This window comes from Chamaea fasciata, unplaced genomic scaffold (assembly GCF_029207755.1).
Source record: "Chamaea fasciata isolate MVZ Bird 193981 ecotype frontalis unplaced genomic scaffold, bChaFas1.0.hap1 SCAF_6, whole genome shotgun sequence".
Taxonomy (NCBI): domain Eukaryota; kingdom Metazoa; phylum Chordata; class Aves; order Passeriformes; family Sylviidae; genus Chamaea; species Chamaea fasciata.
Window position 1 is genome coordinate 633,651 of NW_027094091.1, and position 13,797 is coordinate 647,447.

Consider the following 13,797-nt stretch of genomic DNA (forward strand, 5'->3'; position numbering starts at 1 on the left):
AGAGGGACACACAGATACAGAGGGACACACACAGAAACACACACACACACACACAGAGGGACACACAGATACAGAGGGACACACAGACACAGACACACAAAGGGACACAGCAGGACAAACAGGGCCATAGGGACACAAGAACACACACAGAGACACACAAGGACACACAGACGGACACACGCACACAGAGGGACACAGAGGGACACACACACGCACACGCACAACCGCTCCGGACGGTGAGCGGCCGCTCCTGCCCGCCCGACGCCGTGCTCACCTGACCCCGCTCCTCCGCCTCGTCCTCCTCCTGCCGGCCGCGCTCCATGGCGGCGGGGCGGGACGGGGCCGCGGTGTCCGTGTGACCCCGTGTCCCCGGTGTGTCCCCGGTGTGTCCCCGTGTCCCGGTCCCGCTCTCCGCCGGGGCCGCGCCGTCGCCAGGGACTCGCACTGGGACTCGCGCTCGCGCCGCGCGCGCACGCGCGGGCCACGCCCCCTCCCCGCGCCACGATTGGTCAGCGAAGGGCCGGGGGCGGGGCGCGAGGGCAGCCTCTCGCTCGGTGATTGGCGAGCGGGGAGCGGAGGGGCGGGGCTTGCGGGAGCGCGCGCGCGGGGGTTTTGGCGGGCTGGGGAAGGAAGTGCCCGGATGAAGCTGGGGGCGGGGCCGCGAGTGACCGGGGGCGGGGCCGGGAGTGACCGGGGCGTGACCGGGGGGCGTGACCGGGGGCGTGACCGGGGAGTGACCGGGGGAGTGACCGGGGGGCGTGACCGGGGGCGTGACCGGGGAGTGACCGGGGGAGTGACCGGGGGGCGTGACCGGGGGAAGTGACCGGGGGAGTGACCGGGGGGCGTGACCGGGGGAGTGACCGGGGGGCGTGACCGGGGGAAGTGACCGGGGGGAGTGACCGGGGGCGTGACCGGGGAGTGACCGGGGGAGTGACCGGGGGGCGTGACCGGGGGAAGTGACCGGGGGAGTGACCGAGGGGCGTGACCGGGGGAAGTGACCGGGGGAGTGACCGGGGGGCGTGACTGGGGGAGTGACCGGGGGGCGTGACCGGCAGGAACTAGCAAGAACTGACCAGCAGGGAGTGACCGGCAGGAACTGACCAGTAGTGACCAGCAGTGACCGGCAGGGACCGTCAGTGACCGCGGGGCATCGCTCCCTCCACGGCCATCGAGGCCCAGCTGTGTCCGATCCCCCTTGTCCCCAGCCCAGAGCCCTGAGTGCCACCTCCAGGGTCGGGCACTCCAAACCTCCCTGGGCAGCCCCTGCCAATATCCAATCCCCCTCCTGTGAATAAAACCTTCCTGATGTTAATCCTCTTGTCCTGACTCCGCCCTCTGGCAGTGGGATCCATTCCCTGTGTCCTGTCCCTCCACCCCTTGTCCCCAGCCCCTCTCCAGCTCTCCTGCAGCCCCTCCACAGTCTGGGCAGGTGGAGAAGATGAGATGAACCTGAACCTCTCCATGGACACCTTTAGATCTGGGTGTCAGTCCTGGATCGCTTCCTGATCCATGAAATCCTCCATACTTCCTGATCCTGCAATCCTGCATGGCTCCTGATTCTGCAATCCTGCATGGCTCCTGATCCTGCAATCCTGCATGGCTTCCCGATCCTGCAATCCTGCATGACCTCCTGATCCTGCAATCCTGCATGGCTCCTGATCCTGCAATCCTGCATGGCTTTCCGATCCTGCAATCCTGCATGGCTTCCCGATCCTGCAATCCTGCATGGCTCCTGATCCTGCAATCCTGCATGGCTTCTGATCCTGCAGTCCTGCATGGCTCCTGATCCTGCAATCCTGCATGGCTCCTGATCCTGCAGTCCTGCATGGCCCGGATCCTGCAATCCTGCATGGCTCCTGATCCTGCAGTCCTGCATGGCTCCTGGTCCTGCAGTCCTGCATGGCTCCTGATCCTGCAGTCCTGCATGGCTCCTGGTCCTGCAATCCTCACGGTTTCCCTCCAGGTGCCGTGAGGAAGGAGGAGCTCTGCCCGCCCTGCCCAGCCCTGCCCTGCTCCATGGGAAGGTCCCTGCCCATGACCAGGCCGTGGGACCTCGGTGGTTTTTAAGGTCCCGTCCAACCCCCGCAGTTCTCTGGTTCTGTGACAAAGCTGTCCCTGAGGCACTGGGAACAACTGACATTCCGTGTTTCAGCTGGTGGCAGCAAGGGCAAAGGAGGGATTTCCTGCTAAAACCACGATTTTTATTTCTTTTCCGTTGGCGTTTGGCTCCCCTGAGGCTGCAGAGCAGGTGGCAGCCGAGGCAGCAGGTGCAGCCCTGTGACCTGGCACGGCCAGTCCTGCCTGGGGACAGGGACACAGTGCTGTGCCATGGGCTGTGACACTGCCAGTGCTGTGCCATGGGCTGTGACACTGCCAGTCCTGCCTGGGGACAGGGACACAGTGCTGTGCCATGGGCTGTGACACTGCCAGTCCTGCCTGGGGACAGGGACACAGTGCTGTGCCATGGGCTGTGACACTGCCAGTCCTGCCTGGGGACAGGGACACAGTGCTGTGCCATGGGCTGTGACACTGCCAATCCTGCCTGGGGACAGGGACACAGTGCTGTGCCATGGGCTGTGGCACTGCCAATCCTGCCTGGGGACAGGGACACAGTGCTGTGCCACGGGCTGTGACACTGCCAGTCCTGCCTGGGGACAGGGACACAGTGCTGTGCCATGGGCTGTGACACTGCCAGTGCTGTGCCATGGGCTGTGACACTGCCAGTGCTGCCAGGGGACAGGGACACAGTGCTGTGCCACGGGCTGTGACACTGCCAGTCCTGCCTGGGGACAGGGACACAGTGCTGTGCCATGGGCTGTGACACTGCCAGTGCTGTGCCATGGGCTGTGACACTGCCAGTGCTGCCAGGGGACAGGGACACAGTGCTGTGCCACGGGCTGTGACACTGCCAGTGCTGCCAGGGGACAGGGACACAGTGCTGTGCCATGGGCTGTGACACTGCCAGTCCTGCCTGGGGACAGGGACACAGTGCTGTGCCATGGGCTGTGACACTGCCAGTGCTGTGCCATGGACTGTGACACTGCCAGTGCTGCCAGGGGACAGGGACACAGTGCTGTGCCACGGGCTGTGACACTGCCAGTCCTGCCTGGGGACAGGGACACAGTGCTGTGCCATGGGCTGTGACACTGCCAGTCCTGCCTGGGGACAGGGACACAGTGCTGTGCCATGGGCTGTGACACTGCCAGTGCTGTGCCACGGGCTGTGACACTGCCAGTGCTGCCAGGGGACAGGGACACAGTGCTGTGCCACGGGCTGTGACACTGCCAGTGCTGCCAGGGGACAGGGACACAGTGCTGTGCCACGGGCTGTGACCCTGCCAGTGCTGTGCCATGGGCTGTGACACTGCCAGTGCTGCCAGGGGACAGGGACACAGTGCTGTGCCATGGGCTGTGACACTGCCAGTGCTGCCAGGGGACAGGGACACAGTGCTGTGCCACGGGCTGTGACACTGCCAGTGCTGCCTGGGGACAGGGACACAGTGCTGTGCCATGGGCTGTGACACTGCCAGTCCTGCCTGGGGACAGGGACACAGTGCTGTGCCACGGGCTGTGACACTGCCAGTGCTGTGCCATGGACTGTGACACTGCCAGTGCTGTGCCATGTGCTGTGACACTGCCAGTGCTGCCAGGGGACAGAAGGAGCCCCTCGCGAGGCAGGTTCCAGTGGCAGAAGCTCCTTTAACCCCTCAGAGTCACCGAGCTCCGTCCCAGCAGCAATTAAACTTTCCCGCTGAGGTCTCAGCGATGGATCCAGCTGTCCCCACGGACGAGCTCCGGACTGCCCAGCTCCCTGCGGCCCCCACCATAAACAACTGCGCCCATGTTCCTCCTCTGCGAGCAGGGAAGCTGCAGTAACTGGGAAATAAAGGCACCTCCATAAGGTTTCCTGTCTCCCGAGTGATTTCTCCTGCTCGCAGCAGTTATCAGCCGTGGATCCAGCAGAACATCTCCCAAAAGGCAGCGTCTGCACGGGCTCTGCACTGGTTTGGGCGTCGTTTCTCAGCTCTAGATAAATGTGAACGCTCAAGTACAGCGAGGCAATCATCCCTTAAAATAATGAAGAGAGAGGCTGACGAGAAAAAGCAGCTTGACATTCAAACCCGTCTCCTGTTACAAATCCAATTAAATGTGCTCGGCTCAGCCTGTCCCGGTGTTTGTTTATCCACATCCTTAAAAACCATCACATTTCTGAGAGAGGCCAAAGGAAACAACACCCATGGGAGGCTGCGTGGCGGGGTGAGGGGGAGAAGAGGCAGCAATCCAACAGCAAACCCCTCTGGAAGAAGCAGCAATTCCATGTGTTATTTCCCTGCAAGTCCAGGGAATCCTGCTGGATTTCGGCGCCGTTTCCCCCCGGCCCCAGCGGTGCGGTGGTGGTGCTGAGCACAGCTCCGAGCGTCACCCGGGAGGAACCTGCCAATTGCCACCGCCAGTGACTGAGGGGCTCCTCTTGTCACACAACCCCGAAATTCTGTCACTGCAGGGACTGAGGGGCTCCTCTTGTCACACAACCCCGAAATTCCGTCACTGCAGGGACTGAGGGGCTCCTCTTGTCACACAACCCCGAAATTCTGTCACTGCAGTGACTGAAGGGCTCCTCTTGTCACACAACCCCGAAATTCTGTCACTGCAGTGACTGAAGGGCTCCTCTTGTCACACAACCCCGAAATTCTGTCACTGCAGTGACTGAAGGGCTCCTCTTGTCACACAACCCCGAAATTCTGTCACTGCAGTGACTGAAGGGCTCCTCTTGTCACACAACCCCGAAATTCTGTCACTGCAGTGACTGAAGGGCTCCTCTTGTCACACAACCCCGAAATTCTGTCACTGCAGTGACTGAAGGGCTCCTCTTGTCACACAACCCCGAAATTCTGTCATTCCCTTTATTTTTAGCGGAGCAGTTCACGGGCGGGGAGCGGGGGGAGGAGGGAAGGGTGTGCGGAATGTTTATCACACAGGAAGCTGTTCACATTTTTATTAATTGACTAACAATATCCAGAGGCTTACTCAGGCTGAGATGGAACGCGCTCAGATGCTTTCCAGTGAAATGTCACTGGAAGATGAAAATGGCAGAGGGAATTTTTAGAAAGGCCATCGCTGGGGGAGATTCTTGGAGAGAGAAGAACCTGCCTTCCCCCAAAACTCCGTCAGCCTCAGGGGCTTTTAAAGGTGACATGTAATATATTAAAATACAGGGATTGATTAATGTGCTAATTGCAGGGGAGAATGTAAAATACAATCGTGACTGCGAGTACCTTGGAAAAAAAGGAATGTTTGAGCATCAGGCCGTGGCTGGTGCCAGTGACGAGTTAATTGCCAAGTTTTCAGCATGAGGATTTCTGTGCACCAAGGTAGCTGGAATCTCATCGTTATCGGGATCTGATCAACAGGATTCCTCAGCTGTTCTGGGGAATAAATCTCGGCTGGTTTGGTGTCTGTGCATTTCAGTATCAGGCAGCTTAAGAACACTTACACCTGACTGACACCTGACTGAGCTTTCCCCCCCGGTTTTTGATTGAAAAAAATGGACGTGGTTCCATGGGAGAGATCCAGGTAATCTCTACATCCAGCTCCAGCCAGAAAAATGGAGAGGAAGAGGCAAATGAGTGAGGATAAAGCGTGTCAGGAGGGTGGGCAGCGAGGAGAAGGCAAGTGCTGACACACCAGCAGAGTGATGAGGCAGGTGATTCAATTAGCGGAGGGCAGTGGGAGTTCTCAACTAAACGAGGAGCTGGAGTGTGGATTGTGAGTGCCAGGGGAGGAGTCCAGGCTGAGGCTGCAGGACATGGAACCAGGAATTAGCGGAAGGAGCGTCATGACGAGGCAGAGCTCCTGCGCAGAACTCCCGGGAGAATGAAGGGAGTGAAAGCATGAATGGGAGAGTGTGTACTGGATGGGGAGCAGCTGGGACAGGGGGGATGGTGGGAATGGTGGGGCAGGGGGAGTGGTGGGAATGGTGGGGAATAGTGGGAATGGTGGGGAATAGTGGGAATGGTGGGGCAGGGGGAATGGTGGGGAATAGTGGGAATGGTGGGAAATGGGGGGAATAGTGGGAATGGTGGGGCAGGGGGAATGGTGGGGAATGGTGGGGAATGGTGAGGAAATGGTGGGGCAGTGGGAATGGTGGGACAGGGGGAATGGTGGGGAATGGTGAGGAAATGGTGGGGCAGTGGGAATGGTGGGACAGGGGGAATGGTGGGGAATGGTGAGGAAATGGTGGGGCAGTGGGAATGGTGGGGCAGTGGGAATGGTGAGGAAATGGTGGGGCAGGGGGAATGGTGGGGCAGTGGGAATGGTGGGGCAGGGGGAATGGTGGGGCAGGGGGAATGGTGGGGCAGTGGGAATGGTGGGGCAGGGGGAATGGTGGGGCAGTGGGAATGGTGGGGCAGGGGGAATGGTGGGGCAGGGGGAATGGTGGGGCAGTGGGAATGGTGGGGCAGTGGGAATGGTGGGGCAGGGGGAATGGTGGGGCAGGGGGAATGGTGGGGCAGGGGGAATGGTGGGGCAGGGGGAATGGTGGGGCAGTGGGAATGGTGGGGCAGTGGGAATGGTGGGGCAGGGGGAATGGTGGGGCAGGGGGAATGGTGGGGCAGTGGGAATGGTGGGGCAGGGGGAATGGTGGGGCAGGGGGAATGGTGGGGCAGGGGGAATGGTGCCCCACAGGGCAGCACAGCTGGGAAAGGACTCCCAGCAAAGCTGGAATCAGACCTTTCCCCCGGCTGCCTGCAGAGTGCCCTGATTGCTGAAATCCACGCAGGGAAGGCCTGCAGGGTTTATTGGCTGATTCCGCCTAAATCAGATTGAGGGATAAACAGAATCTGGGCTTAGCTGTGGCTTCTGAGCCAAAAAGAGCAAATCAGGATTAAACCGGGAAAACAGTTTAATGGGATAGAATGATCTGAGGAACCTGGGCTCAGCAGCCCTCCACCAAGGCTCAGACTGGGATAATTAAGTGGTGGTGGCAGCTGGCTCACATTCCAGAGCAGGGATAGGATCATGGAATGGTTTGGGGTGGAAAAGTCCTCAAAAAACCACCCAGTGCCACCCCTACCATGGGCAGGGACACTTCCACTGTCCCAGGCTGCTCCAAGCCCTGGTGTCCAACCTGGCCTGGGACATTCCAGGGGCAGCCCCAGCTGCTCTGTGTGTGTGTGCACACCCTGTGCCGTGGGGACAGTGACTCAGGAAGGTGCAGGTGTCTGTGAGGGGACACAGCTCCTGCCACCGAGTCCACAGGGTGCCCAGGAAAATCACACACCTGCTTTAGGCACTCTGGTGAGACGCCCAAAATTGGGGCAAATCGAGCCAGGTCTTGGGGAACCTGAATCTAGAGCAAGCTGGGGATTTCTCCCTGGGAATGGTGGGTGAGCTGTTTAAAATTTTATTCCACGTGCAGTGATGAAAGCCCTTCATTGGAAAGGCCTGGAGCTGGGGGGAGATCACCCTCCAAGAGGATAAACGGAGCCTAAGAGAGGGAGCAAGGGGACGTGTCCCCAGATGAAGATTTACGTGGGTCAGCAAGCTCCAGGTGCAGTTTGGAGTGTGAAAGTGTCACCTGGGGTGGGAGGAGGGACTCCAGCGCCTCCCTGGGCCCCCATTTCAGACAAAAGGGGAACATTTGGGTCTCTCCAGTGACCCAAAGCGGGCTGGGAGCTGCTCTGAAATGTCCCCTGGCCTGACACCCGGCACAGCTCCTGCCACGGGCACAGCTTCAGGACGGGTGTCTTGACTCACGTCTTATGCAATCCCTCTCCTCCCCAGGAAGTGAGAAGGAACCGATTAAATCTGCCCACACAGCGTCTCTAATGCCTCAGCTGAAAGTGGTGGGGAATTATGATGGATACATGGAGCCCTTCCCCAGGCTTGCAGGCAAATCAGGGGGAAAGTTCCTGCAAAAAATGTCGAGCTAATTATGGATTTTCCAGCTGCGATAATGTTTGGAGGTCTAAGTCTTTAATTAAATCCGAGGTTTACGAGTGAACATTTCTGGTAGGAGTCTGTAGGGAGTAGCCTTTGAATCGGTAAAGCAGCTCCTGAATAAACCACTTGTCAAGCTGAAACGCCGCGTTCCCCGAGTTCTGTGCTAAGTTTAAACAGGAAAATAACCGAATTTCACGGGAGATGAGAAATGGCAGGGCCGGGAACTGGAGATTTGCTCTCACTCTCGGGTGCAGTGCAGCTCCTGCAGAACATTTTCTGCCTGTGCCACGCCATCAGCTGCTGCTGTTGCTGCTGCTCCAGCAGTGGAATAATTTGTGCTCCATCACTCAGCTCCTGCTCCCTGTGCTGCCCCAGACACATCCACGACCCCTGATTCCCTAGGAGGGTGTCCAGAGCAGCCGTGGCTGCCCCTGGATCCCTGGAGGTGCTCAAGGCCAGGCTGGATGGAGCTTGGAGCAGCCTGGGACAGTGGGAGGTGTCCCTGCCATGGCTGGGGTGGCCCTGGGTGGTGTCTGAAGTCTCTTCCAACCCAAACCATTCCGTGATTCCTTAATTGTGCCTGGTGCATTTTAGGGGCTTCAGACCCAGCTGTGCCAGGACGGCTCAGGCTGATCTCCCTGATCCCACCTGCAGCAGCACCAGGGCTCTGGGGCTGGCCCTGCGGAAGCCACAGCACCTGGTTTATATATCTTTTATATCCCTTTCCTCTCTCTTTTATATCTATCTCTTCTATCTCTTTTTTATTTCTCTTTTCTATCTGGTTTCTGTCTGGTTTCTATCTGTTTTATCTGTTTAACGCCTGAAACACTGAGGAACGTTAAGTTTCCCGTGTCCTCTCCACTTGCAGGCTGACCAGCCTGCCCATCCCAGCTGTGGCCCTCATAGGATGAGGACTCCAGCCCACCCTTTGTGCTGTTTACCCCTGAGCTCTGGGGCCACCTGCCCTCTTTCCTCACTGGCAGTTTGTGCAGAACGGCCACACGGCCAGCGTTGGTCCTGTGCTCAGCCAAATCCTGGTGCCTCTCTCTGGTCTCTCCTGACACACGTGAACCGGTAATGAACCAGGTGGAAATCAACCTCTGAGGGTCCAGCCTTTGCAGAGAAGTGGCCGAAATTAGTCACCGAGACTGCCCTTCAGAGGTGTTTTGTAAAGCAAAAGGTTTAATAAAGAAAAATAACGAATGTTACAGAAAATAAGAGATAGGCTGAGCACAGGTGTCTGAGAAAACCTCTGACACCCTGCTAAAAACACTCCAAAAATCCCTTTACTTCCTTTGTGCTCCTTCCTAAATACTGAGTGTTTTAGGAGGGACAATTTGGCTTTTGGCCCAATGAAATTAACAACAGGCTTTGAGTTACACTCGCAGAGCTCCTGTGCTGGTGCTGAGCCAATCGCTGTGTGAAAAAAACCCACAGAACTTTCCAGTTAAACTCCCTAAAATGTCTAAAGGTGAACTGAAACTCTTTCCCTGTTTGAGAACACCTACTGGGGGTGTGGGAAATGAATTCCTGCACTCTCCCACCTCTGTCCTTGAGCCGAGTGTCCCAGTCCCCGCTCAGCCCTGGGCTCTGCTCCCCGTCCCCTGCATTGGGAGTTATGGAAAGTTCAATTCCCTCAGCACAGATTAATCCAACCCCGGGTGTGTGAGCTCTCTTTGTAATCTGTGGGGGAAAATCAGAGCCTTTTAGGGCATGAGTCAGCTAATCTCTTTTAGTCTCTATTTCGGGAGGAGATGAAGCATGTCCTCAAATTTGCTGTTCTTCTCCATTGACTTCAAAGGGAACCCAACGTGCCTTGCTCGGATGGAGGTGTCTGTGCAAGGAAAGTCTATCTTTGGGCAGATGAATCTCCACAATGGAGGGGAAGGGTGACTTCATCCATTTTTCTGTTCATTCTTTTGAGGGATCCACCCCATTTCGAGCTCTGCTCCGTGGCTGGTGCACTGCTGGCTCCTCGAGGGTCCCTTTGTCGTCTCTGCTGTAGCAGTGCACGCCCCGCACGAACAGGTGTTCCCATATTAGGAAAGAGCTCAAGCTTTATCCCTGAATTTACAAGAGAAAAGAACCAGAAACCTCCATGCTCTTCTCACCATAACTGGCCCACTGCCAGGACAAAGGCACCTGTTGGATCCTTGAGCTGTACCTCAAAAAATGTTGTTATTTTGTACTGCGCAGTGTGGCAAAAACCCCTCCTAGGTCATTGAATACTTATGAGAGAGCACAGAGTCTCCTGGGGCATTTTGGGGTGTCTTAGCAGGTGTGAGGAACTGCCCTGCACCTCGCACAGCTTTTACTCTTTTGTTTTGTACAGTTTGTTATTTTCGCTTTAATTTAAACCTTTTTGCTTTTCCAAACATCTCCTATCAAGCTTTTTTTTTTTTTCTTAAGGCATTTGAGAGGCTGCTGGCATCCCTCAGGGCTTGGTCCACCTTGGTGGGGTTAATGCCAGGCTGGCCTCACGCAGAAACTATCACTGTTTCTGAGCCAGGACAGGATCCTGCCCAGAACTCCCAAGGATTTATGGACAACTTATGTCTTCGTTTAGACAGACAGGGATCTGCCAGGGAAGGTTGGAGTCTCCCCTGGAATGTAAGCCCCTCCTCTCCCATTCCAAATTATTATGAATTTGCAATTAAAAGGCTGTCAGGGAAAGGTTTTGGGAATGGGTGTCCCAGTTCTTTACTGGGGATGTAAAAATAGAAATGTTGTAGTACAGAGGAATAAGCAAGAAACAAAGAAACAAGAAATCCCAGAAAACCCTGACAGGGTCAGAAACACAAGCTGGCGCCCTGTTGGTCAGGGTGTTGGAAGCAGGCCGGAGGGAGCCCTCCTGGAGTGGCAGATGTGGTTCTGTGGGAGCAGGGATGGTCCCGTAGGAAAAGGGTCCAGTGATGGTGAGATGGGTCCGGTCTTCCTCCAGGGATCCGCTGGAAAACTGGACACCTGGTGGCACCTGTGGCTCCTTTTTATGGAGGTGAGGATGATTTGGCTCCTCCTCCCGGGGTGGAGCATCTCACAATGGGATGATGTAATGTGTGATGTCATTGGTGAGTTTTAACGGCCCATTAACAGGGGATATCCCATGGGGGGAGTGGAACAATGAACAGAGATAAGGAACATCATCTGATAAGAAACACTGCTCCAACTGATAAGAAACACTGCTCCAACTGATAAGGAATACTGCCCCATCTGATAAGGAACACTGCTCCATCTGATAAGGAATACTGCCCTATCTGATAAGGAACACTGCTCCATCTGATAAGGAACACTGCCCCATCTGATAAGGAACACTGCTCCATCTGATAAGGAACACTGCCCCATCTGATAAGGAATACTGCCCCATCTGATAAGGAACACTGCCCCATCTGATAAGGAACACTGACCCATTTGGGCAGAGATAAGCAATGCTGCTCCACCCGGTTTCAATAGATGGAATAGAATAACATTTTTTTCGGTTACAAAACCCAAGACAACGCCTGTGGTGACCCTTCCCCTCACACTCTCCTCCTCCCGGTGTGAGAGCTTCTTGATGTTCCCCACTCTTGCCTCAGGTCCCTCCCACTGTCCCCATCCCTTCCAAGACCTAAGAAATGCTAATTCCAGAGTCCCTCATCAAAGTTAAATGAATAAAATGTTAAAAAGTTAAATCTCAAAACCAGAGTTTCACCCTCACCTTCCCTGAGTCGACCTCAGGAGTCTCACTGACCTTGAGGTCTTGTCCTTCTCTAGAATCTTCCTGCTCCTCAAGTGGCTCCTTCAGGGCAGGTGCCTTCAGTGTGGTCTTCAGAGGGTTTTCTCTCCCCTTTCTGAGCTGGAAGAGAACTGGATCTGCCCCAGCCACGTGTGCTGGGAAGCCAGAACCCCCAGGGCTGGGCTGATCCCAAAGGAAAGGTGGGAATTGTGTCCCTGTGGGCCCTGAGGTGATTCCCCAGCTGCAGAGCTGCCCCAGCACTGGGGCCAGCAGCACAAGGACGTGGAGCTCCTGGACAGAGTCCAGAGGAGGCCATGGAAATGCTTCCAGGGATCTGGAGCCCCTCTGCTCTGGAGCCAGGCTGGGAGAGCTGGGAATGTTCCCCTGAAGAAGGGAAAAATCCAGGGAATGCTCAAAGTCCCTAAAGGGGCTCCAGGAGAGCTGGAGAGGGGCTGGGGCCAAGGCCTGGAGGGACAGGACACAGGGAATGGCTTCCCACTGGGAAAGGGGACATTGGGCTGGGATCTTGGGCAGCAATTCCTGCCTGGGAGGGTGGGCAGGGGCTGGGCTGGAATTCCCACATTTGCTGGGGCTGCCCCTGGATCCCTGGGAATGCCCAAGGCCAGGTTGGATCCACCTGGGACAGTGGGAGGTGTCCCTGCCCATGGCAGGGGTGGGAATGGGATGGGATTTAAGGTCCTTCTCCAACCAAACCATTTCCGGGATTCTGGAGCCCCTCTGTTGGCCAAGCCAGCAATTCCACAAAACCCGAGCTTGAAAGGAATGTGAGGAGTGAGACTCTGGATGCCCCTGGATCCCTGGCAGTGCCCAAGGCCAGGTGGGACATCGGGGTTTGGATCCACCTGGCATGGTGGGAGGTGTCCCTGCCCACGGCAGAGGCTTGGAAGTCTCTGTTCCTTGGGGTCCCATCCCTGATTTCCCACCAGGACCAGGCTCTGCTCTGTCACCAGCTCCCTCCGTTCCTCCAGCCCCTCCTGCCCTTCCCTGCTCCCGTGTTTTGCTGCCGTTCCTGCAGGAGTCCCGGCGAGCAGAGCTGCCTCCCCTCATTGTCCCCTCCCTGCTCCATCTGTCTGGCCCCATCTGTTCCTGCTCCTGGACCTCCCTGAGTCACACACGGTGCTTTTTATTTCTGGGGCTGAGCTGCAGCCTGGCCTGGCTGAGAGCACGGCTAACGGGCACTGTCAGGAGGAAATTCACTGGATAAACCATTATTTTGTGTCATTTATATCGAAATTTATATATTTATATACGTATAAATTATGTATAAATGACATTGAACTTGCACCAATGGGGGCCTGGCCTTTGCCTCGCTTGAGAAAGAAGAGAAACCTCGGATTTGTACAAGGCTTGACCTCCCCAAATCCTCCCCAGGGTAACGAGTGCCTACCTCAGTTTTAACCATCTGATCATCCCGAAATTGCCGGAGTGATAATTATAAACCTCCAAAGTAAGAGCAGTAACGTGCAACTGGAGCTCGTTTTCAGACTTGGCTGAGAAAAGGCTGCAACCAGACGGAGCAATTTTAATTTAGGTAAATTAAGGGTTTAAATTTAGCCTGGTAGCTAAAATCCCACAAATCACAAAGCAGCGCCCCGTGTTAATTGCATGAGCATCCTCTTATTATTTCTTGCTTTCTGACCAGTCAGAAACTCCTCATCCCAGCATTAGTCATGCCCTGGGTGTCTGGGAACTTGTAATATTTTTACATTGTGTTTCTTTCTTACTTCATGGAATTTTTTTTTTTATTATTATTGCTTTACTATTAAAGTACAGTACAGGGCTATTTTGGGACAGGAACCTTTAAAATTAACTGAGTTTTTATACCTTGTAAAAATGAGACCTACCTGAGAAACTATTTCCATGCTCATTCTTCAATTCTGTACCGAGTACCTGGAGCAGTGAAAGACTTTGCTCTTAATCATATTAATGAACTTGATTATTTTAGGAACCCGGGCTGCCAAGCAGGTTATCTATTTCAGGCTGCAGCTGCATCACAAATTAACGGAGCAATTAAAAGCAAACATGGGGCCAATAACAAACGTGTGCAGGGTTGCACAGGTGGGGTGGCTGGGCAGGAGGGTGTGCAGAGCTCCAGGAAGGTGTTTTGGGGGAACCAGTCGTCCC

General features: G+C 55.8%; 1 protein-coding gene across 1 annotated transcript in view; it reads right to left on the reverse strand.

Moving 5' to 3' along the window:
- ALMS1 (ALMS1 centrosome and basal body associated protein) overlaps positions 1-439 on the reverse strand; it is a 57,492-nt gene extending 57,053 nt beyond the window's left edge. The window contains exon 1 of the mRNA XM_066184893.1: positions 275-439. Within this exon, the coding sequence (XP_066040990.1) occupies positions 275-322 (48 nt within the window). The 5' untranslated portion in view covers positions 323-439. The remainder of the gene's footprint in view (positions 1-274) is intronic.
- Between the last annotated feature and the right edge of the window lie 13,358 nt (positions 440-13,797).